This window comes from Pteropus alecto, unplaced genomic scaffold (assembly GCF_000325575.1).
Source record: "Pteropus alecto unplaced genomic scaffold, ASM32557v1 scaffold30, whole genome shotgun sequence".
In the NCBI taxonomy this organism is placed as follows: Eukaryota; Metazoa; Chordata; class Mammalia; order Chiroptera; family Pteropodidae; genus Pteropus; species Pteropus alecto.
The window spans coordinates 1,663,782-1,687,971 of NW_006429782.1; the positions used below are offsets into that span (position 1 = coordinate 1,663,782).

At 43.9% G+C, this 24,190-nt stretch overlaps 2 protein-coding genes across 2 annotated transcripts in view; both read right to left on the bottom strand.

Moving 5' to 3' along the window:
- The window catches only part of LOC102887294 (zinc finger protein 709), a 16,793-nt gene extending 14,642 nt beyond the window's left edge, over positions 1 to 2,151 (bottom strand). Inside the window, exon 1 of the mRNA XM_006904081.3 lies at positions 2,021 to 2,151. Within this exon, the coding sequence (XP_006904143.2) occupies positions 2,021 to 2,023 (3 nt within the window). The 5' untranslated portion in view covers positions 2,024 to 2,151. The remainder of the gene's footprint in view (positions 1 to 2,020) is intronic.
- Positions 2,152 to 9,381: 7,230 nt separating this feature from the next.
- Positions 9,382 to 24,184, bottom strand: LOC102887545 (zinc finger protein 260). The gene is made up of 4 exons (XM_025043183.1): positions 24,100 to 24,184; positions 15,014 to 15,140; positions 13,794 to 13,974; positions 9,382 to 13,392 (listed from the first exon to the last, which is right to left on the bottom strand). The coding sequence occupies exons 2-4, from the start codon at positions 15,045 to 15,047 to the stop codon at positions 11,496 to 11,498; spliced, it is 2,112 nt and encodes a 703-aa protein (XP_024898951.1). The 5' UTR covers positions 15,048 to 15,140; positions 24,100 to 24,184; the 3' UTR covers positions 9,382 to 11,495.
- Positions 24,185 to 24,190: the final 6 nt, after the last annotated feature.

Here is a 24,190-nt window from a genome sequence, read left to right on the forward strand (position 1 = left end):
ACACGCAAAAATAAATTTCAGTTCCCTGCACAGTGACGTTTTGAAAGAAACCAGTTCGTCTCCTCCCCAGGTGCCCATACCTGCCTTGGTAGCCGACTGTCAAGGATTCAATGAGCGCCAACAAGGACCCAAGATGGACCTGGAAGCACTGTGTTTTATTTCTAAAGGACATTAAAGTTTCTGGGAATTTCCAAGTTTCCTTTCAACACAAGGTGAAAATGGTGATCCCAAAGTTGCCTTAATAGAAATTTCTATCCTCTCCAGGAAACAGAAGAGCAGAGCGACTGGTGTGTGCAGCTCAGATCAACAGCCGGCCTCCCACAGCGCACAGGGGACGCCAAGTCAGAGGTCAAAGCCCATCCGAGTGGGGGCCGAGAACTCCGTGCTCACAGGTAGCCCAAGGTGACCCCTATCAGGGAAGGAATAAAGGGACCCTAAACCTCAGAGGACAAAACTCTGGATCCCCACAGCCCGCTCCCTCCTCAGTTGGGACTCTCCCCACAGGACTTCAGTGCTCACCAAGGAGGAAACACTCAGTTGGAATCAGTTTATTTCCGACCCCAGGTAACTCTCAAATACATCAATTTCTCTCCTAGTAAAATCCAAAGGTTCGCTCCCTAAGTCTGACCTTCACAGATTCACTCAGTTTGCACAAACCACACGAAACACCACCAACTCTGTGGACGATGTCGAACCAACCATCACGGGTTACAATTCAATAGGAGAAAGACCTGAGACACACACGACTGTCAGTAAGGATAAAAAATGAGGCAAAAAGAGCTGTCACGTCTTTACATCTGCTGAAACCTGAGGGCGGAATAAGGGAAAGCTCTCAGTGCTGAGCTGGACACAGAACACTGCTCTCAGGGGTCAGGTGACAATGTTGAGTCCTGCTGAGCCCTGTGCTCCTGGAGTCCTTGATGGAGGTGAGAGGAACCTGCCCCCTTTCATCATCCGACTTAGATAAGACTCTCAGATATCTCCCATGTTTACCTATGTCAAGGTCAGAGGCAGACACTCACACCCTCATTCTGAGTCCTAAATGATTAGCTGTATTGTTCGTCGAAGCAGAGCAAATGCGTGTTGCCCGGATGTAGTTCAGTATCTCTCCCAAACTCACAACTCTGACCTTGGTCTGTGCTCAGCCTGAGCCCCCAGACAGCCCTCCTAAGGTCAGGCTGGCCGGGGACCTGCCATCCCAACCATACTTGGTCTTTCCTCCTTTTGTTCACGCCTCTCTACAAAGGGAAAACTCAAAACACCCAACTCTCGAGATGCCTGCAGATCATATGGTCACAGCGCTGTCCCCACTGCACAGTCCCTGTCCCCAGGGCACAGTCCCTATCCCCACCCCTTGCGGTTATTCTTTTGAATGAACATCCCTACTTAAAGCCTGGATTTTTCATATTCCATAGGCTGGACCAAGGCTTGACAATCGCCCGTTTCTTACCCAAACTTTACTCCGGCTCCTGTCCTTCCCACAGGCCCACACATGGCTCCCGCCCCTCTGAACAAGCACCGAGACGCAGACAAGGCCCCGCCGATCTGAGCAGAGAGGGTGCTGAATACGCGGGGACGGTTCCTGTCACAGCGCCTTCTGCTCATCGTCCACACACACGGGCCCTTTTCTCTCTGATTTGGGACGCGCATCTCTCAGATCCGAGCACTGCCCCCATTGCTCCAATCCTTGGGATAAGGTCTCTTTAAGCAAGTCTTGATTTTGATCTTGTCTGTCAGATCCAGGGCGGGTCCCCTCACCTGGCGTCCACCCCGCCCGAAGCCTCTGACGGCTACCATGGTGGTCGTCTCGTCCTCCGCTGTCCCCCGCCCGGCAAAGGACACCGGTTGGGCCTCTGGGACCCCTCCGCCGGACCGGGACAGGACGCAGGACCCCACCCCGCGGCCGAGGGCGAAGACGCGGTGGGACCTCGGAGGGCGCAGGGAGCCCGGGCCGTGCGCCGCTTCCAGGCGGTCCTGGCCGGTTCGAACCACCCGCTGCCTCCACCCCAACCGCACTCACCATCTCGCGACCGCGCACGGAGCTCTCCCGGCGTCCTCCTCACGGCTCCGCAGCTGAGATAGGTGAGCGACTGTGACAGGACGCCGCAGACCGCTCCCCACAGGTGCGCAGGACCGCCTCCCTCCGCGGTGGATGCGCGATGCTTTGGTCTCCCGCACCCTGATTGGACAGGGCTTCGGGAACCCGCCACATGATTGGACGGATTTCCAGGCGCTCCCGTCCTATGGATTCTGATTGGACAGATCTCTGTCACACCACCCGGCCGGGCTTGTCCTGTTTTTGAGACCTTCATCCGGTTCCCTGACTGGGAAGTTCCTCGGCCCCGCCACTGAGGTCCCGATTAGGCTCCGGCCCCGCCTCCGTCTTTCCTCATTGGACAGAGTAAGCCTGAGTGACGGGCCCGAGCGGAGTGGGGGGGGCGCGAAACCGGGGGAAGTGGGACAGTTTCTTCCCAGCACGCCCTGTAAGCCTCAGCCCTTTCCTTACTAGTCATTAATCCCAAGGCAGCCGGAAACAGTGGCCAGGCCTTGACTAAGGGTCACAGGTATGGGTAAAGATAACATCATGGCCCAAGTTATGTTTCAGCTCCTGAGCCCTACAGTGGACGACGCCTGGCCACATCCCCCATGAAAGCAGACTGAGGGATGCCAAAGCTGATCTCAGGACCTGAATTTATGGTTTACTGCCTTTACTTCACTCTTGACCAGTCTGCAAGGCTCAGATTATTTATGATGTCTTGTGATTTTGCTCTATAAAACGCCTTGTCTGTAAACCATCAAGGAGTTTGGGCTTTTGAGCATTAGCTTCCAATTCTCCTGGGTGGCACCATTCAAAATAAAATAGCCAGTCTTTCTCCACTGGAATTCTGAGTTAAGTGTTGGCGCTGCTAAACAGGTGGACAAACTCTGGTAACATTCAACCATTGAAGGAGTTGGGAATGTATCCACCTTCTGTCCATTTTGAATAGTGCTACAAAGAACATTCATGTAACATATCTGAGTACCTGTTTCAGTATAGGGAGGAGAGAAATAGTAGGGTCATATTGTAATTCTATGTTTAACTTTTTGAGGACCCACCAAGCTCTCTTCCGCAGTGGCTGCACCAGTTCACCTTCCCACGAGCAGTGGCCATGGGCTCCAATTTCTCCACATCCTCAATACTTTTTCCTAACTTGTCTCATTTTAGACATCCTAATGGACAGAAATGGTATCATCTTTTGGTTTTGATTTGCATCCCCCCGGTGATTAGTGATGTTGAGAATCTTCTCATGTTTACTACCATTTGTAGTTAATCTTTGGAGAAATGTCTATTCAAGTCTTTTGCCTATCTGTTAAGTGGGTTGTTTGCATTTTTGTTATTGAGATGGAAGGTTTTTATGTATTGAGTGGTAAAATCTTATCACCTGTAGGATTCTGTGAGGTGTCTTTTCGCTCTCTTGACAGTCCGATGCACAAAAAACCCTTAAATTTTGATGAAGTCCAATTTATACATTTGCTCTTGCATTGCTTGTGCTTTTGGTGTCAACTTTGACAGGTTACCGAATATGAGTTCATGAGGATTTCTCCCTGTGTTTCCTTCACTTTCGTGTTACCCAGGACGGCCTGCTGGTGGGGGCCAGGATTCCCAGCAGAGCCTCTTTTAAGTGCTGGAACTGGGTGAAGCTCCTGATACAGCACGTGCCCCCTAGATAGTTTTTTAATGTGAAAGAACATGAAGTTTAAGGTAATAAAGTTTCCACTTCACATAATAACTACTTAGTGATAATCCTAAAAAACTTGCTAATCTTTGCCTATGGTTACCCATATATAGTTTCAGGTATCATAACACAATTGTTTCAACTCTGAAAAATAAATGTTACTTTGTTCTTCCTTTATAAAATTTCTACCCATTTCTCATGGCACTGGCTAAGATATCTAGTCTATTGCTGAAGGGGACCGGAGTGATGGGGATACTTGTTTGTATATAATTTTCTTGAACACACTGACCACTTACATATGCGTTCTTTTATAAACATTTCTTTTGACGAGGCCCTTCGAAAAGTTGTGAGAGTTCTTATCTATTCCTACACTCCTAAGAAATTTGTCATGGGTAAGTGCTGAACAGCATAAAATGTTTATTTCCTGGGTTTATTGAAATAATCTGAGATAGTTTTTTTAATGTGCTATTCTGGCGAGTTATCGGAATTGGTAATGTCAACCTTAGATAAAATAATTGACAAAATTACAAGAATAAGTTAATCCTCCAGAATGGGACATTTTAACATATACTCTTAATGAAACATAAAACATAGTTACAGTTCTTAGTATACAACTTATTTGAAAACCTAAATAATAGCTTCATAAGAAACAATATAGAAAACTATATCAAAAATGCATAGTTTTGAATCACATACACGATATTTTCATTAAAACTATTGAAAAAATAAAAGCAGATACTCTACAAATATATTCTTGAATTAATGACAATTATACTGAAAAACAGTAGATATTCAACAAATAATAGAAAGTGTAAATAAAAAATACAGATATTTTAGAGATTAAGCAGGTTGATATTTCAAAAACAACTTGCGGGAAAAGATTTCTTACGTTAGATTTAAATTGTATTCTGACACTCGTTTTTACTGTGGGGAATAATACTCCCCACCTCCACCAAGCCACTGTCAGAGTACGATTTAACATTTAAAGAAAACAATTAGAATTGCCAATTATATCAAAACTTTGTAAATTCTTGGAGATGTTTAGATCTCAAGAACAACCATTTCAATAATAGTATATACATACAACACAACATGATTATTGTTGTATTTGACAAAGCTTCCCAATTAATTTTAGTATATCAAATAGGCCTGACTACTTTGAAAATTCTTAATAGGAACAGAGACAACAACTCTTTGAAGTACTCCAGGGGCCCATGGGAGTAATCCCAAGCCATTTCCAGGTCAAGAAAAAGTTTTCTTTTAAAATGTAAACTCTGGGAAAGTTGTCAAACACACTTGACCAAAAAGATCATATAACATTATGAAACTATTAAATTATCCATCCAAAGTAACAAAAAATATCAAAGAAAAACATAGGTGTTTATTAGTAGTATAACTTTAGTTCCTAGGATTGAAATCATTGTTTTCTTAAGTAATCAGGACCTGATTAAGACACGGACTATTTTAATAAAAAGGAATCTTTGTTTCCTAGGAAGAACTGATGTCATAATATATTATCTGGAGTCAAATACAGCGAGAAAAATATTGGTCTTCTTAATAGAGTAGAAAACAACCAAATCTTATTCTGTATCAACTTACTTTTGATATTTAAATTTACTTCCTTAACTGCATTCTAATTTTATTCAGATTAACCACCTGTAAAATTCCCTCTGATTTCTCTTTACAAACCTTGTACTACTTCCCCAGTACATTTTAGTTTTAGTGTTTTTGCTCATTCAGAAATAACCATTAGGACAAACCACTTTCTTTACCTTACTTCAAAAATGTATCTCTAGACCTTATACCTTCTATTACCAAAAACATAATTCCTTTCTATGTCAATTAAAATTTTAACTCTTAAGAACCTCAATTTCTACTGACAACTAAAAAGTATGCCATTACCATTATTTAAATTGGCAAATTTATAAATACATTTTATATTTTCTTAAAACATAGGATCTTTAATGGTCAAATATATTCACAATTTAAAAACACATATATTTTAAATAAAGGACAAGATCCATATTTACCTTTCAGTTTCTCTGTACTAAGAAGCCAAAGCAGGTAAATTTAGTAATTAATGTTTCAGTACTTCATGTTCATTCAAAATATCTAGTTATTTAATAATTTTTATCATTTATCTTAGTAACACTCTAACATTTAAAGTTAACAACAGATTTTGGAAAACCGTGTAAGCCTACATATCATTGATGTTATTCTTATTGAAAAATTTATCAAGAATCTCTTATTATATATTTAATTCATTAGTTCTTAATACTGACATTTTAATGTCAATTATACCAAGCTATTTTTTGTTTTGCTGACAAGTTTGTGACAGAGATAACATGATCCCAGTGTTGCAAAGTCGAGTAAAACAAAAATCCAATATTCAATGTTGATAACTCAAAATGACATGTTTATTTCATGTAGGAAGGGGGCAAGAGAACTAAAATGTAAAAATTAGGCTATATTCGAAGATAAATCTGCAGAACAAAGGAAGATTTCTGCTGAGATTGCTAACAACCCATTTCCCCACACTGTGAAGGGAAAACAAGAAAAGAGTCTTCCAGTGGTGTCCTACATAAAATAAAATAGTTTATTCTCTAAGGCTAAAACTATGAGGAACCTAGAGATCAAAGGCTGGGAGTTGCCAGCAGGTTTTTCATGCTACACACTCTTGTCTTTCTTCACTGTCAGCCCATATTGAAGGAAAGTGGGTAAAAAGTCTTTAAACTCTAACTCACGAGAACTCTAACTCTAGTTTACATGACATAAACTAGATCCCCCAAGACTCCAGACCTTTTATCTTGTCTTGGCTTTTTGTCTTTGCTCTTCCCTGTCTGTGCTTTTCCCTTTCTCTAAGAAACTTCCCTTCTGACTCTAACTTTGGTGTATGTTTGATTCTTCCTCACGCTCAGGCAAAGACCATTTTCTCTCTCAGGTCAGGGCTTGATTCCCCAACTTGGAAAAAGTTCCCTATCCTGCATCACATTCAACCAAACCCTACTCCAATCAGCTTTAACATCAAATATTTCCCAATCACGTGAATTCTCATTCCGAGAATTTTTAAAAACACAATCGTTACAAGCTCTTGGCTTTCGATTAATTTTAACGATACCATCCAGAAGTAGAAAACCACCTCACATTGATAGCACACGTATATAGACATTGAGGACACTCTTAACATAGCCTCAGGGCCACTAGGCCGGTTACAAAGTGCACAGTCAAATGCAAAACGAATGAACACTAATGAACCGGCTGACGAATCAGGTACAAGTCCCACAGCCATCCCCGTCTCCAACAGAGTCCCCCAAACAGAGGCAAAACACAGGGGACCAGCCTCGGGGAAAAGCCCATACAGAAGGAAGGAAGTCGCTGATTGTCCACCCGGGGAGACGAACCCGACTTCCATGTCGAGCCCAACTGATCACAAAGACACAGAAGCACAAACTAGTCGGGATAGAACTACTGTCCTTGCCTTAGAGTATGTGACATGCTCATGACACTGTCCCAGGGAGAGGACACCGGGCATCTGGGAGGGGATCCCGCTGTGGACGCGGACTCCCCCAACAGTGGAGCAAAGTCCAAGAATGTTTCCTTATTCCAAAGGAGCCATATGCCCAGGGCGGTCAGCACCTGTTGAATAATGACCCTCCCTAGTCCCTGATGCAATACAGCCTTGGCCGCTGTTCGGGACTCGCGGAGGGAATCCCGGCCGGGACTCGCCCGCCACGGGCATTGCCTCTCCGGCAAGGCTCCCAAATTGTTTCCTGGCCAGAGGCTGTATGGCCGACGGGGAATAAGTCAAATCAAAGGTCAGAGTTGGGGATCAGGAAAGGTGACTGATCCAGAAGGTGCTGACCAAGCTGACAAGAAACCAGTGACTCGTTACCCTCACCTCATCTCAGACCAATCAGCTCCCAGCAGAACCCAAATCTCTAACTCACAGTGTCCTGATCTCTCTCTATAGGATCTGTAGCTGACAAGCCATTTAGGGGGCTGGACTTTCATCCATTAGCCCCCTGTCCTCCAGACTGGCCTATTCGATATTAAACCACTTCCTTTCTCCACTGCAATCTCCTGCTTGTATTTGGCTGCCCTGAAAAGGCAGATAGATTCAAGTATTGGATTTTGGTAAGTGTGAAGTGGGACAGTAATAAATTTTACAAGTGTTGCAGCAAGGCTCCCTAAACAGTTTCACAGTGTGGTCTGGTGTAGTGGTCCCAGAGGTATCCTGATCTTGCCAATATCAGTAAAATAAACCCAGTACACTGATGATGTCATGTCAATGTGTGAAGGCTTGTCTCTGCCATAGGACACTGCAGGCACTGATGGAACACCTGGAAGGGAGAAGATGGGCTGAGAACCCAGAAAAAATTCAAAGCCCAGGCACCACCGTAAGGTTTGCAAATCCTTGGTCACATGATGTGTGCAGCCCCAGGAATTTGACAAGGTGCAGCCCATCCAACCCTGAAACATGAAAGGGGTGCAAGCTTCACATTGGGGTTTTGCAGTTTAATTCCCCACCTAAAAGTGTCTCTGTCCCTTATGCTACCCAGTAAAGAGAGAGCACACGTGTGACTGGAATCAGAGCAGCTAGCCACCTTTGAGAGAAGTAGCAATACTGGTCATGGTGATTAAAGCTCTGCACATCTCCTTGGCAGGACTACCATTTGAGTTCCACGTGTGTGCAACTCCGGAAGGTGTGGGCCAGGCGCTGGGGCAGAGACAGCAGGGGACAGTGCCCCTTGGATGGGTCCCGGCTCTGGAAGAGACAAGAAACTGAGATTGGCCCACACAGGAACAGGAACACACAGGAACAGCTCCAAGCGGCATCCACGGTGCTCCCCAGGTGAGGTGTGTCACAGAGGAAAGAAGCATAGCATTCACTGAGCAGAAGGCAGAGCCATCTGGCTGATGAACAACCCAAAGCCCTGGAAGTTCTTTCTCTGCACTGACAACGGTGCTGCTTCAAAACAATCGATCCAGGATTTTGTTCAATGGGAAGCTGAGGGCTGGATGTGCAATGACATGTGTGAGGAGACATTTGTGTTTACTTGCAGAAGTCTGAACCAGTCCTGTTGTCCACGTCCAGGCTCATAAGGCACTTTCACCCCTAGTCCATTAGGAAGTTTATGTCCTGGCCCAGGCATTTGCCCTTAAAGCTGACCCTTCAGTAGGTACAGTAGATAGGGCGCACAGAAAGGGTGGCCACCAGAGTGCCCACGTGGGACTGCCTATTGCCAGGGATGCTGACTGCCCTTGAAATATAGTGACTTAATGTTTCCTGTGTTTTCTAAACAAAGGTCAAGACAACAGCAAAAACAGCCTTGGTCCAACAACCAGATTTGAGTCACAAATTGATGTGTCAGGCCCATTCCCTGTGAGTCATGGTTCTAAATATGTTGGAGTTCGTGTGGACACTGAATGTGGCCCAATCCACGCTTTTTTGTGGAGTCACACAGACCAGAATGCCACTGTTAGGTGGTTGGAAAAGCTGACTAACATGTATGAATATCCTTGCTGGATAGACAGTGGTTAGGGGTCACATTTAAAATATTATGACGGGGAAGACGGGAAAAAATGACTCTGAATGGAATTTTCGCCTCCACTATAAACCTTCAAAAGCATGGCCGTTAAAAAAACGGAATGTTGAAAACAGAAGCTTATTTTAACAGTAACATTTTATTATCCAGTGGAGTAAAGTCCTGTTCTATGATTGAATACATTTAAATAAGGCTCCAGAATGGTCTGCTGTCCTGGTGACTTAATGGACAACAAAGAGCTACAAAGAAATGCAATGCCCTGTGTGAGCGTGGAAACCACAGAAGGTCCATGGTGGTGAAATAGACTGTGCAATCTCCTAAGAGGAAACAAATACCAACCATGGTTTTAGATGAAACTGTTCCAGACAAGTAGAGCAAAGAGGTTTAAAAAAAAATGTGCTGTAACTCTGGCCAAATACGTTTCAATGCATCAATGTGTCCTGATGGTATAAAAGAACTGGAAGTCATGACTTCTTATAACTGCCCTCTAAACATCATATTACTCTTTCTTCTCATAATTTTTACCTCAGTAAAAAGAGCAGGACAATGGATAAAGGTTCCCACTTCACTAAGTGTGACTACACAATTTGTGGAAACATCTAAACACCAGCTTTCACTTCTGTGTCTGAAGCTTTCTCTTTGCAACACAATGCATCCAGCCTAAGTCCAATCAAGATTAAAAACAATGAACAGAGACCAAATTGTGAACATAATCTCATGTGACTGTCTGCTCTAAAATCTTTCCACAATTACTAACTTCTGCAAAGAACACGTGTGGCTGTCGCTAGCAACAAATGTGAGAGATATGTCTTTCGGCTATAAAATCTAAAAGGGAGGATAGAAATTGAGTCAGAATTCTCTAGTATCTGCAGCAGTGGACCAGAACAGTAACTTCGACAATATACGTCTCATGTAAGATTCACATATTAGAAATGTAACAAAAGTGAGAATGAAATAAACTTTTATCTAAAAGTACATCAAATTGCACATAAAAACAAACAAAACCCCATTTATCAGAGTCCATAAGAAACTGTAGTAGAAATGAGGCAAGTTTTATGTAATTGGACAGTTACTTAAACATAATAAATGTAGTAGAGATGGAAGAAGAGGTGAAGGATATATACATAAAGAGTTTAGATCAGCAATATGAGCTAGAAATACAGTGGGTACCTATTAACAATGAGGCACTTACAGAGGCAAATTTTATTTGTATCATTAGAGTTCTGTTCTGCTGAGTTTCCATGTACAAAAATAAGTGAAATGCTGAAGGGTAGCCTACATTCTTTCCAGTTATAAAGTTTTTTGATAGTGCGATTGTTCATGTTGATCATAAGATTTTAAGGGAGAAAGGTTCTTCTACAGTACTTGTATTCAGAATTGTATCATCAAATGATTTTGCAGAAATGTGGAAAACCTGAAAGCTTTCCCTCAATGCTGACATTCATAGGGTTTCAGTGTGTATTGTTGTACGTGCCTGAAAGGATTCTCATTGCGTGAATGCATTCCACAATGCTCACATTTATAGGGTTTCTCCCAAGTGTATATTTTCACGTGATCTTGTCACCCAAAGGCTTTTCCACACCGTTCCCATTCATAGTTTTTTTCCAGTACGTGCACTTGCATGTTCATACAGAATTGATTTACAGTTCAAGAGTTTCCCACAGTGCTCATACACATAAGGTTTTTCTCCAGTATGTGCTTTGGCATGTGCATGGAGAGTGGACTTATGCGTTAATGCTTTCCCACACTCCTTACATTCATTCGATTTCTCCCCAGTGTGTATTTCTACATGTTACTTAAGGGAGACTCAATTACTATAAGGTTTCCCACAATGCTCACATTTGTAGGGTTTATCTCCTGAGTACATTGTCATATGACCTCGTAAAGAGGACAAAGAAGAAAAGCCTAGAGTTTCTCCCCAGTGTGCATACTTACATTCGACTGAAGGGACTCACTGTGCGAAGGATTTCTCACACTGGTCACATTCATAGGATTTCTTTCCAGTATGTGAAACTGCATTTTTGCAAAAGAAGGACTGATGATGGAAGGCTTTCCCACACTCTTTACATTCATAGGGTTTGTCCATAGTGTGTATTCTCACATATGTCTGAAGGTACCATTGCTGCCCAAAGGCTTTTCCACTGTTCAAATTCATAGGGTTTCTTTCCAGTATGTGCACTTCCATGTTTATAAAGGTAGATTTACAGTAAAAGGCTTTCCCACACTGCTCATATTAGCAGGATTTATCTCTTGAGTGCATTCTCACATGCTTTCGCAAAGAAGAGGATAAACAAAAACCTTTTCCACATTCCTTACATTTATAGGGTCTCTCCCCTGTGTGCGTTCTCATATGACCTCGTAAAGAGGACAAAGAAGAAAAGCCTTTCCCACACTCCTTACATTTACAGACTTTCTTCCCAGTGTGTGTTCTTGCATGTGACTGAAGGGAGGATTTCTGTGTGAAGGCTTCCCCACACTGGTCACATTCATAGGGTTTCTTTCCAGTATGTGAGATCGCATGTCTACGAAGGGAGAACTGATGGCGGAACACTTTCCCACACTCTTTACATTCATAGGGTTTCTCCATAGTGTGTATTCTCATATGTGACTGAAGTGAGTATCTCTGATAGAAGGCTTTTCCACACCATTCACATTCATAGGGTTTCTTTCCAGTATGTGCACTTACATGTTTATAGAGAATTGATTTATGGTTAAAGGCTTTACCACAGTGTCCACATACATAAGGTTTCTCTCCAGTATGTGCTTTGGCATGAGCATGGAGGGTGGAATTATGCACGAAGGCTTTCCCACACTCCTTACATTCATATGGTTTCTCCCCAGTGTGTCTTTGTACATGTAACTTAAGGGAGACTCGATGACTATAAGCTTTCCCACACTGCTCACATTTGTAGGGTTTCTCCCCAGTGTGTGTTTTCACATGTGTCTGAAGGTAGCGTCGCATACCAAAGGCTTTTCCACACTGTTCACATTGATAGGGTTTCTCCCCAGTGTGTGTTCTCACATGTCTCTGGAGATAGCGTCGTCCACCAAAGGCTTTTCCACAGTGTTCACATTCATAGGGTTTCTCCCCAGTGTGTGTTCTCACATGTGTCTGTAGGTAACGTTGCCACCAAAAGGCCTTTCCACATTGTTCACATTCATAGGGTTTCTTTCCAGTATGTGCTGTTTCATGTGTATGGAAAGTAGAATAATGCCTGAAGGCTTTTCCACATTCCTTACATACATAGGGTTTCTCCCCAGTGTGTATTTTTTTTTCATGTAATTTAAGAGAGTATCGCTGACTATAAGCTTTTCCACACTGCTCACATTTGTAGGGTTTATCTCCTGAGTGTGTTCTCACATGCTTTCGTAAAGATGAGGATGCACAAAAACCTTTTCCGCACTCCTTACATTTGTAGGGTCTCTCCCCTGTGTGCGTTCTCACATGACCTCGTAAAGAAGACAATGTAGAAAAACCTTTTGCACACTCCTTACATTTATAGGGTTTCTCCCCAGTGTGTGTTCTCACATGCGACTGAAGCCATTCTCGCAGCCTGAAGGCTTTCCCACACTGGTCACATATATAGGGTTTCTTTCCAGTATGTGAAATTACATGTCTCCAAAAGGAGGCATAAAGGTGGAAGGCTTTTCCACACTCCTTACATTCATAGGGTTTTTCCATAGTATGTATTCTCACATGATACTGAAGGTAATATCTCTGACGGAAGGCTTTTCCACACTGCTCACATTCATAGGGTCTCTCTCCAGTGTGCATTCTAACATGGACTTGAAGTTTGGATGGACAAGAAAAGGATTTTCCACATTCCTTACACACATATGGTTTGTCTCCCATGCCTGTGATCACATGTTCTTGCAGGGATGAAGAAAACCTCAAGACTTTGCCACTTTCTTCACTTGAATTAGGTCTGTATCCTGTTTGAGATTTATCCCGATTCTGAGAAGATGAACACTGCACGGGGACTTTTCCAGACGTGGTACTTTCACAAACATTAACTTTGTTCACATGTTTCTCATGCAGGGGATGATCTGTAACTGCATTCAAGGTGTCTCCACATTGACTACCTTTACTAGTTTCACGGAGGTTCTCCAGTAAATGATTCCTGTTAAAACTATGAAATACAGAATTACAGGTTAATAATCATAAGTGATTTATTACTGGCTGATGAATACAGTAAATAATTATTTTAAATACATATTTGCCATTTCCAATAAATGGGTATGCTTGTGGGAACCTCTGCATTGTGACATCCTAAAAAAATTAGTGCTCCTGCTGGGGGCACAAAGAGGGACAAAACAGTCAAGATTTCTTACACATGATATTTCCTCATCATTCTTTCTAACTGAATAGCTTAACAGAAGCTCAATATCTATATCACATTTATGAAAACGTCTTGAGAAAATTCTCTGGGTACACAATTGTTTAGCAAAATTTATATACATTTGAAAAATTGTTTTAACTTAGTTTAACACTTGGAGATATTCCCCTTGCTCCTGTGGGAGTGCCACTCACCTACACGGCGTCTCCTGGGTTACAGGCTGATTTCCATTGTCATTAAGTGTCTGGTTTTCACCCCAAACTGACCAAGAATCATTTCTTGTAAATCTTACTGTTTTCTCTTTATTGGCTATGTTATTGTCCAAAATATTCTTCTGAGAACATGATCCAGAGATTTTAACTTCAGTGTAACAACCTGCAAATATCGATAGAATAAATTAATTCCATGTAAATAGAATGGTGGGAAAAAAGAAAATAATCTCTCTGTATTTATATGCTGATCCAAAATGTTAATGAATGTTATAAAGATGAATGACAAGCGAGCAAAAACAAACAAAAGAACTGAGGATGTTGTGTGTTTGGGACTCTGGCGAAAATAAGTTAAATGAGTCAAAATGGTAACCTGTTTAATAAGAAATACTTTTGAAAATATGCAGACTGGTATTCAGGTAAATATAATCGAAAATGCCATCAAGGAAAAAATTGGCCAAAATGCACATGTCCAAATGATCTCATCACAAGAGGGGATAAAGGCTTTCTGAATCGTTTAAAATACATGAAAAGTCCAACAGAAAGAGAGGTATGTGACAAATATCACTTTTCTCAAACACAGGGAGTCATGTTTTCAACGGACATGTGCAAATACCATTCTGTTACGAGAACCTGTTGTTTCTCTGGGTTGTTTCCTTCATGGTGTCACAGACACCAGAGGTTTTAGATGAAGCATTACTCACGGTCCCCAGCTACCACTGGAACATCAAATAGTGCTTGACTACTGACTGCCCTGCTCCTTCAAAAAGCTAATTAGAGGAGAATAGAGGGCAATGAACACTCAATGAAGATAATAAGATACTATGACCGTCAAAACCAGTGACGTTGGGTAAGTGTGAGTTTAAATACAGCAAAATCACCATGTCAAATATGAAATAACCACAGTGTGACATCCAGAGGGGCATAACTATAAAGCTGCTCTCAAGAACCCAAAGTGACACTAGGTGAGGCTCACACGTAAAATAAGATACCTCAGCCTTGATCAAGGGAATAAACAAACAGGTTAATACATGGGACTTCTTTTTTCATGGAAAAGCCGTTTGATTCAGGTATAAACCATGTCTTGAATTATAGCTGTGTTATGTTCAACATATTTTCATCCACATACCCCAAGTAGAAATAAACGTTATATTTCTTACAACGTCTCCCGTGAAATCTAAACGAAGAAGAGAAGCCGTCCTTACCCACGAAGGCCAGGTTCCGGCAGGTCTCCAGCATCACATCTCGGTACAGCCTCCTCTGAGAATTATCCAGCAAAGCCCATTCTTCCCGGGTGAAGTTCACAGCCACGTCGGCAAAGACCACCACATCCTAAAACATCCCACATATTCTGATTCAACAAGACACCTCTTTACCAATATGTGTAAGAGAAAGGGAGAGGGTGAGAGTCAGGGACCAGGACTCAATTCCTAGGACATCTGAGCTCATATTCACATGGGAAATGATAATAAACTAGTAAACCAAATGACATACACTCAGAGATGGTAGAGTGTGGAAACCTGAATAATAGTGTGAAAACCACAACTGATATGGACCTGTCCACGCATAATGGTAAGAAAGATTTTACCGGAAACATACAGGGTCTGAGATAAAATAATGACAAACTATAAAACTGTCATTCAGATAACAAAAATAGATATTTGGATAACTCAAAATATGCTTCCTTTCCAAATCAAAACCTGGAACTAGAATGTCTAGATGTGAACACGCAGACATCCAAGGCAGCTTCGTTGGAACAACTCTCGCCTTGGAAGTCATCAGCATCGAGATCTGATCTAGTCCCCTCATATCTGACAGAGGCAGAGACCCCACCCCTCCTGGGAAGAGGTGGACACTGTGGGAATTGACACAGACCAGGGCCTGATGGTAAAATATATGCCTGATCCCGGAAGAATCTATCGAGCCAACAGGGTGTCTCATACAAACAACCAACAGTCTAAAATGTGAGTAAATGATCCTACCAAGAAGAATCACTAAATGATAAAAAGATTATAAAATCAAAGAAGATTTTATCAGCAGAAAAATATAACTATTATCTTTGGAGCAACATGTGATGACACCACACCAAAAAACAAAAAACAAAACAAAACAAAAAAACAAGAAAATGATGATAAAGATTTTTTTAAAAGATGCTCTGAAAATTGACAGAAAAACTTCACATGAAACAATAAAATAAAAGACCACCATATAAAATACAAGGAACAATTAAATGAAGGCCAAAAAAATGTGAGCAGACATTTCTCCAAAGACAAATACAAATGGCTGACAAGCACACGAAAGATGTTGGACATTAGTCATCGGGAAAAATGCAAACCAAAACTACAGCCGATACCTGTTCTCACCACTAGGATGACTGTGGAGACAGACAGACCAGCAATGGCCAGAATGTGAGGAACATGAGGCCTTCACACACGGCTGATGGAAAGGAAAGTGGATAAGGCACATCAGAAAACGGTCCGATAAGTACTCAAAATGATGAGTGTGGTGACCACATAACACAGCAGTTCCACTCCAAGGTGAGTACACACTCGGGAGATGCAAACAAACGTCAACAAAAACAACTAATGCAGATACTCACAGCAGCACAAATTGTAACAGACAAAAACTGAAACGACTGAAAACTCCATCCAGAGATTTCCATGAGCAAAATGTAAGACATTCACGCAATGGAATATGTTTGATGGTAAGAAGAACAAAGTGACGACCCATGGCATGAAGTCAAGGACCTTTAAGGGCACTACCGGGCTTCACAAAGACCACACAGAGCATGATGTCACTTAGGTGAAACATACAGAGAAAGCCACTCGATAAAAAGAAGGCTAATAAAGTGCCGAGAACCAAGGGAATGTTTAGTGAAGGCACAGTGACGGCCAGCACGTGTTTGGTTTCTGTTCAGGCAGTGAAAAAGTTTTACTAACATGAGAACAAGAGGATAGTGGTACAATTCTGCAAATATACTAAACGCCATTAAATTTTATAAAAGGTAAGCTTGCTGGTAATTTAAATTATATCTCAATTACAGATGTTGAAAAAAAAAACAAATTCAGATACACTACGAACATATCATTCTTAAACTCATGGTAATTTTTATGAAAACCAATAGATATTTAGCAAGTAAAGGAAACAACATTACTGATGTTCCAGAGATCGAGCAGGTTGAGATATGAAAAAGCACTTGTGGGAAATGAATATTTACATTACACGGAAATTGTGTTCTGACGCTGTTTTGATGGTGGGAGGTGGTACATCACACTTCTACCCGGTACTGTCAGAACAACAGCTGAGTGTCAGAATCCAATCAATGCTCACACTGTCCACCAGGATATGGCATCAGATGCTACAGGGTGACAGCTCTCTCCTAGAAGCCTGTATATCCAACTGTCCCCACAGTAGAGGCCAGCCTCAGGCCAGGCTGTCACCTGTTCTGCCACCTGACTGCCTATAAAGGAAAAATATCACAACTCTTCCCCTAGAATTAGAGTAATTGGCTGGAGAGGCTCATAAAACTCAGACAAAAGCATGACGCACTAGATCCCTGTTTTGTGTAAGATGATAATTCCAGGACAGGACAGCAGCTGGAAGAGATGGACGGGGCAAGTTGTGGGGACGGGGCAAGTTGTGGGGCCTTCTGCAGAGCATCCGCTCCTCCCCGGTGCACCCCTCTCTCCACACCTGCACCTGTTACCAACCCCTAAAGCTGCCCACATTCTGTCCCTAGATGTCAGGAGGAGGGACTGAAAGCTGCAACCCTATAAACACATGTTGGCTCCACAGGGGCCATCCTCGGGTGCTTTCTAAGTCATCACAACATGACAAAGGATACCTTCGTTCCTGTCAAAAGAGGATATCCCACGTGTTTGGGAGCTGTGAGCCAGAGCTGCAGACCAAATCCAAATATGTCTGCAGACCAAACCCAAATATGTCTGCAGACTATAGTTTGCTTATCTGAATAATTAAACATATCTATTTCTTATAAGTCACAATATCAAAATCCTACCCTGGTCTTCAAACGTGTATTATTTACATTAAGAGAACCGTACAGTCTGAAACTGACACATTCGAGAATCCCATTCTGTTATTAATAACTGTCCAATTCGTCATGGTATCACATGAAAATCTCTCCTAGGGTGAGGACGCTCAGGTTTGGCAGCCTCCACATGACCGAGTCAGCGTCTGAAACCAGAAGCCCTCTCAGAGATCCCTGGCTCCGCCCTCCCAGCCTCTGTTGCAATCCAGAGAGAGAGGCCCTCGCCTGTGGCTCTGAGCCTCCTTCCAGGAGTATAACAAATGTAAATGTCCCTCAGGACAGATTCCTTTACACGCTCAGAAACCCTCTGCTGTTTTCTTCTATTTACATACGAGCTCTTCTGCTACTGGAAGGGACAAGGACAAAATGGCACAAAAACTCAGCAATGAGGCAGCACAATACACCAGTTAACAGTGGACCTAAAACATCGCAGAGCCCAGACTCCTGACATGTTTTCATTCCTCTCTCTAATTTCCTGAAAAGAGCAGAGTCCAAAGCCTGCTAATCTTCACTAAAATACATCCCCCTTGTGCACTTGGCTTTCTAAAATTCGCATTCAGACAAGTTCATTATCCATTAAAGGAGATGACGCCTGTGTCAGTATCGAGCCAACATCAGCGGAGAATTCTAATGGGGAGGCTTGCATCTGGGGTGGGACTGCAGTCTGACTAGTCACAGCTCTCCGACACCAGCCTCCTCCCTACCTGGGCCACTTCAGGCCAAGCGATAAGATGGCCCAAATGTGCCCCATGTTTTGTGATCATGGGGTCAGTGGGTCAAACCACACACACCCCAGCATCAGCCACAACAGAGGCCTCACCCACTCTCTCTCTGGCCTTCTGCAGAGCTCACATCTGCCTCGGTCTCCACAGACAGCTATCTTTTTCCTTATTCTCTTGGCGCAGGTGGTATCACCTGATGCCTCAATCTATTGGGTTGCCAGTATGCGGTGAATCAACCCCTAGCCTCCTAAAAAGCCCTAATACGGAAGAGCACACATGAACCAGGGCATAGGGCAATGGGCAGGGATCCATGTGAAAAATCTGAGCTGACCCTACAAAATCCAAATGCACAAGATGTGAATAATGTCATTAGAGGTACTTGTCATCATAGAAAACTTCGACGTCATCACGTTGCCACGAGCAGTGGAATCAAGACATGAAAATGCTTCCGGTTTAACAGGGAACATGAGGGAGCGATACTAGTGAATGACTTTCCATTTCACGGAAGACCAAACGACTGAAAACTGACACAAACTAACCAGGGACTGAAAACAAAATGGCGCACGGACGCATCATTCACCCGGGGGAGGAGGCCTGTCTTGGGATCCATCTCAAGTGCGGTGTCTGGTGTGAGGGCTCTGTCTAGTTCACGGCCAGGCTGTCCTCACACGGACATTTACTTCACATTGTGTAGGTGGCTGTGCATTGTGAGTACACTTTCTCCACACACTACATTTTACAGATAAACGCTATGAAATCGATAACTTATCACGATACCACCTTAAAGGAGCTATGGCACAACGCCCAAAGAGATGAACAAAAACAAGTGCCCTAGTGCCATAAAAGTCCCTAGCAGTTGAGAAATGGGGGAATCTGCATCACCTGTGGAAGGACACGTTAATAAGACGTGATCGTTGAAGAACGTACGGATGAAAGTCAGACCCTTACCCCAAAATTAGGTTAAAAATGTAGACCCATTACGTTACCCCTCATTAGAGACACCATCCAGATACCACACAAAAAAACACATGAGATGTAGAAACATAGAGTAAGTTGGCTATATTCACAACTCAAAGTATTATTATGGAAGACGTACAAAAAATAAAAAGAGAAGCAGACAATACGACATTTAGGGAGCCTCCAGAATGCAAAGATGATTTAAAAATAAATCACGATTCACTTGCAATCACTAGAAACAGTTAAAAATATTTAAAGGTAATCTAGATGATGAAAACCAACTCTGATGAAAACTTTTCAATTTGTCACACGTTTTCTTTTAGTTCTAAAGAACATCTTTGATATAATAGAAAACATAAGCACTGGACTCTGCTCCTGATTCCTGAGGTGCCGAGGCTTCTGAAGGCCCTGAAAAGTAGGGAGTAATGAGACCATTGGTAGCACCCTCGGTTTTCATGAGGCGACTATGGGTGGCTCCTGGAAGGGGGCTGTCACCAAAGAGACCCAACCAAAAGTAGAAGGGTGAAATATTCAGACCTAATCACATCCTCCAAGGAGCAAAAAGGGGCTGAAAATGAATAAAGAAATAATTCACTGCATTGATAAACTCCACCAGTTAGTGTCGGAATTGAGTTAAAATGTAGGACACTTGGCTGGTGTCACAGCACTGCTTCCTGCGTGCAAACGCTCTGTAATCTGGTGACCAAAATTGTCAGAGGTAAGGTGTCTATGTTAAAGTAAAAAAGGAAGACACTGGGAAAATACTGTAGACTTTTCCAATACAAAGTTTACCAAAGGATATAAAATTATAATAAAACATTATACGACATTAATGAATGACATAAAACAAAAATTAAAAAATTAGACATGATCTCTGGAAAAAAAAAAAACCTTCAATGCTTCCATGATATTAACCTGCCCAAACAGATGAAGACCTTTAATAAAATAACAGTAAATCCAACACAAAGTCAGCATTACTTGTTTTTAAAATTATAATAAACCATTTTTAAAACTAAAAGGACAAACGAGTGTCTAAGAATGGCCACATCTATACAGAAAGAAGTGAAAGGACTTTTCCTAAAACTCACGAAGACAATTAAATCCAAAGAGTGACAGAGACAGGACACTACAGCAGAAAAGGGACCCATGGACAAAAATTAAAGTCTCTGACACAGGACGACTTGTGGGCAGGAATCTCTGCTGGATCAAGCCCAGACGCCGGCTGCGATCGAAGGACACGTTAACGCAGGGATAAAAACGGTTTTTGACAGAAGACAATCAATGTCTTTCTTATCAACCTGATGTGAAATAACCAACTTGATGCAGATTTAAGTGTAGAACACTTTCAGAACAAGTCAGAGTCAAGTGTCTATGACTTACTCAACAAGTTTCTTATATAAAAAAGAAAAGAACAAGGTTCAAAGGAAGAGATGGACAAGTTCACTTCTACTAACATTAAGAGTCCATTCACCAGCACAGAATAGAGTGAAAAGACAAATAAAAAAAACAGGAAATATGTAGAGTCTGAACGTGAAAAGGGATTCATTACTGTCCAGAGCATCTATAAAAAAAAAAAATCAGAAAACAATATACATAATAATGAAATAAAGGCCCCCAGAGACTGAGGACTGCATCACAGAAGGTGAAACTCCACATGTGCTGCCCAAATGCTGATCTGTAGAAACTATACATCACCACGAGGTCACATACTAGATGGATGGAAATGAAGTTAGGTAATTCTAAGTGCTGGAAATGAGGCTGAAGAGATGAATGCATCAGAAAGAGAGGTGTGTGGGGAATCAATACACCATTACACTATAATTCTAAATTTGTTCATAACCTTTAACCCCAGCATTTGTCTCGAAGTGAAGAAAGTTACATCACAGTTTGCAGTAGGAGAAAAAAAAAACAGAGAAGGTGTAGTAACTCAGATGACTAATCAAAAATACTCTGACAGAATCGAGGCCACACAAGCACAAAAATGAATGAGTCAATTGGGGACCGAGTCTCAGACACCAGCACATGTGAAACAGACGGGGACTGAGGGTCACAGAAAAGTTACCGTGTGACGTCAATGCTGTGTTGCTGGTGACGTTCACTTATTGGAAGTGTAAGAGGCAGAATCAAGCAACACGCTGCTGGGTGATGAATGAGAAATGGTAAAGGTAGGAAGGATAACAGAGTAAGGATGTGGTCTCCCTGGCCAGGGGACACACATGAAATTTAACAGAAGCACACAAAAGGTGGCGATGCCAACACCTGCCTAGGGCCTAGCTGTTCACTGGGCGGGGAGACCACCGGTGTTTGCATTATTATTATTATTATTAAATCTTAGGGTGAAAAATCAACCAATGGTTTAGAAACAGCCCCAAGGCATCCATCCACACCTCAGAGAGGACAAACCATTCTGGTCCTCATGCAGGTGAGTCATTCTATCCCAAACTCTGTGGCTTCTCTCAGGACAAACAGCTCCTCCCTGGTGATTCTGGGTGGCTTGAGGCCACATGCAGGGCGAGGCGTCCAGCAAGATCCCACTGCATCTTCCTTCATCTCCCACCCAGGACCAGCTCTAGGTGCAGCTTGTGCCCACTCAGTGCAGAGCTGGACACAGGGCACTGCGCTCAGGGGTTAGCTGACAACACTGAATCCTGCTGAGCCCTGTGCTCCAGGAATCGCTGATGCAGGTGAGATGAACCCACCCCCACCCCTCTGTTTTAAATCGGGGCTCGCTGCAGGAACCCCTTCCCCATCCAACTCAGAGAAGATTCACAGAGGCCCCGCTGATCCAGGACAGGACACTAGCCTGCCTCCCTGTCCACTCTGAGCCTCATCTATGATTAGGTGAACTGATCGTTTCCAAGGACCAGGCAGAACTGATGCTTGTTGACCAGACATTGGTTCAGCTTCTCCTAACCCCAAACCCTGATCACGGTCCACCTTCACCCAGCCAGGGGACGGCCTCTACTGTGTCCACGCTGACCTCAGGGACCTGCCATCCCAGCCACACCTGCTCCTTTCCAGTGTGTGGCCTCCTCTATCAAACCAACTCTGAAGACACCGCAAGTCGCGTGGTCCGCGCGCCCTTCCCACTCGCAGCCCCGCCCCTTTTAGTAATTCCTTTACAGGAAAGTCTCTCCCGCAAAGCAGGAGTTTTTCATACGCCACAGGCTTCACCACGTGATTGCAATATCCTATCTTTTATCCAAGCCTGACTCGGTCTTCAGTGCCCTCAGTCCGAGCTCACTGCACCCCCTCATCGGAACAAGCACCGAGATGCACCGCAATCCCTGCGGACCCGAGCCGGGGACGTGCTCAGTATCTGGAGGGCGGTCTTTGTTACACTGCTGTTCTGCTCACACTTCTACCCAGAAAAGAAAGCCCTTCTCTGTCTGACTTGAGTCGCGGGCACCGCTGTGAGGTCGGTACTCACGTGGCCCACACCTGCCGCTGGGGGGCGCAACCTTGAGACATACCCTCCCACACTGGTAACACGGAATGACGCAACAGTGATCACAAAGAGGTGATGTAGTTAAAGAAAAGCCTCACGCCCGCCTGTGCAGCAGTTTAAAGACCCGTCCTTGGGGTGACCTGTCCTCATTACCATAGTTAAATGCCGGCCCCTGGGGGGAGGCTTAAGAAGCTAAAGAAACTGGCCAGTCTAGACGTGTGTATTCTCGCTGCGCATGCGCTGAAGGGCAACTGCCTCTACGCGTGTGGGGGAGGTGCGGAAGGAGGAATGGGACGGTCCCCCAGCTCTGGGTGCCCGCAAACGCGTTGTACCTGCAACCCTCTAAGCCACCTCCACCCTCTTCGGAGCCTGCTCCCTTGCTGCATCAGCTTTCGCTTTAATCAACCTCGGCACAACGGTGTCGCACGCTCCATTGAGTCCTACCTCGAGAGGGGCAAGGACTCCTATGCGAGTCACATCTCTACGTTCTGAACCTTGTCCCTGCAGGCAACCCAATCTGGTGGTGGTCCTATCCTCCCCATCCCACAGCCCATTCGCAGACTGGGGTCCGCATTCCGGGATCCACACGTGGGGACGGGACAGGGCGCAGGAATCCCTCCCCGCTGCCAAAGGAGAAATCTCCAGGCAGGGTCTCATGGGGCGCCCGGGCACTGGGCCCGCAGCCGCTTCCAGCCTGTTCCGGGCAGTTCGAAGCAGCCCCTTAGGATCTCGACCGTCGATCCCGCGCACTCACCATCTCTAGGCCGAGCTCCAGGCTCTCCGGAGTCTCCACCCCTCGTCCTCCACCCGGGCAGGTGAGAGGTACCTGACCGCACTAGCGGAGCCGCGGGCGAGTGAAATGGTATGGGCCGCGCGGGCCGGGCGTTAAGGGCTGCGACTGCGCCCGCCCCCGGGTCTGATTGGACGATAGTCCGAGCTTCCGCGCAGTGATTGGACCGTACTCCGAGCTCGCGCGCACAGTCCAAAACGAAACACCTTGGGACTCTGAGTGAACAGAGCGCGACCTGCACACGGCCGACTGGACAGAAGTCAAGAGCCTTCCCTTACTCCCTTGGGTGGGTAGTTCGCTGGCCACGCCCGGCATTCAGGACTTACCTCTACATTTGGGTTTCCTGATTGGCCAGTTGCAGGTTCCGTGGTCTGAGTGACAGTTGGGATGGTCACTAGGAAGAACTGGGCAGGAATG

What these genes read in the sequence shown, in the direction of transcription:
- LOC102887545 (XM_025043183.1), bottom strand. Translation starts at nt 15,047, where the DNA reads ATGCTGGAGACCTGCCGGAACCTGGCCTTCGTGG. An exon ending in CCGGAACCTGGCCTTCGTGG is followed by an intron (nt 13,975 to 15,013) that starts GTAAGGACGGCT and finishes CGATATTTGCAG; the next exon opens with GTTGTTACACTGAAGTTAAA. An exon ending in ACCCAGGAGACGCCGTGTAG is followed by an intron (nt 13,393 to 13,793) that starts GTGAGTGGCACT and finishes TGTATTTCATAG; the next exon opens with TTTTAACAGGAATCATTTAC.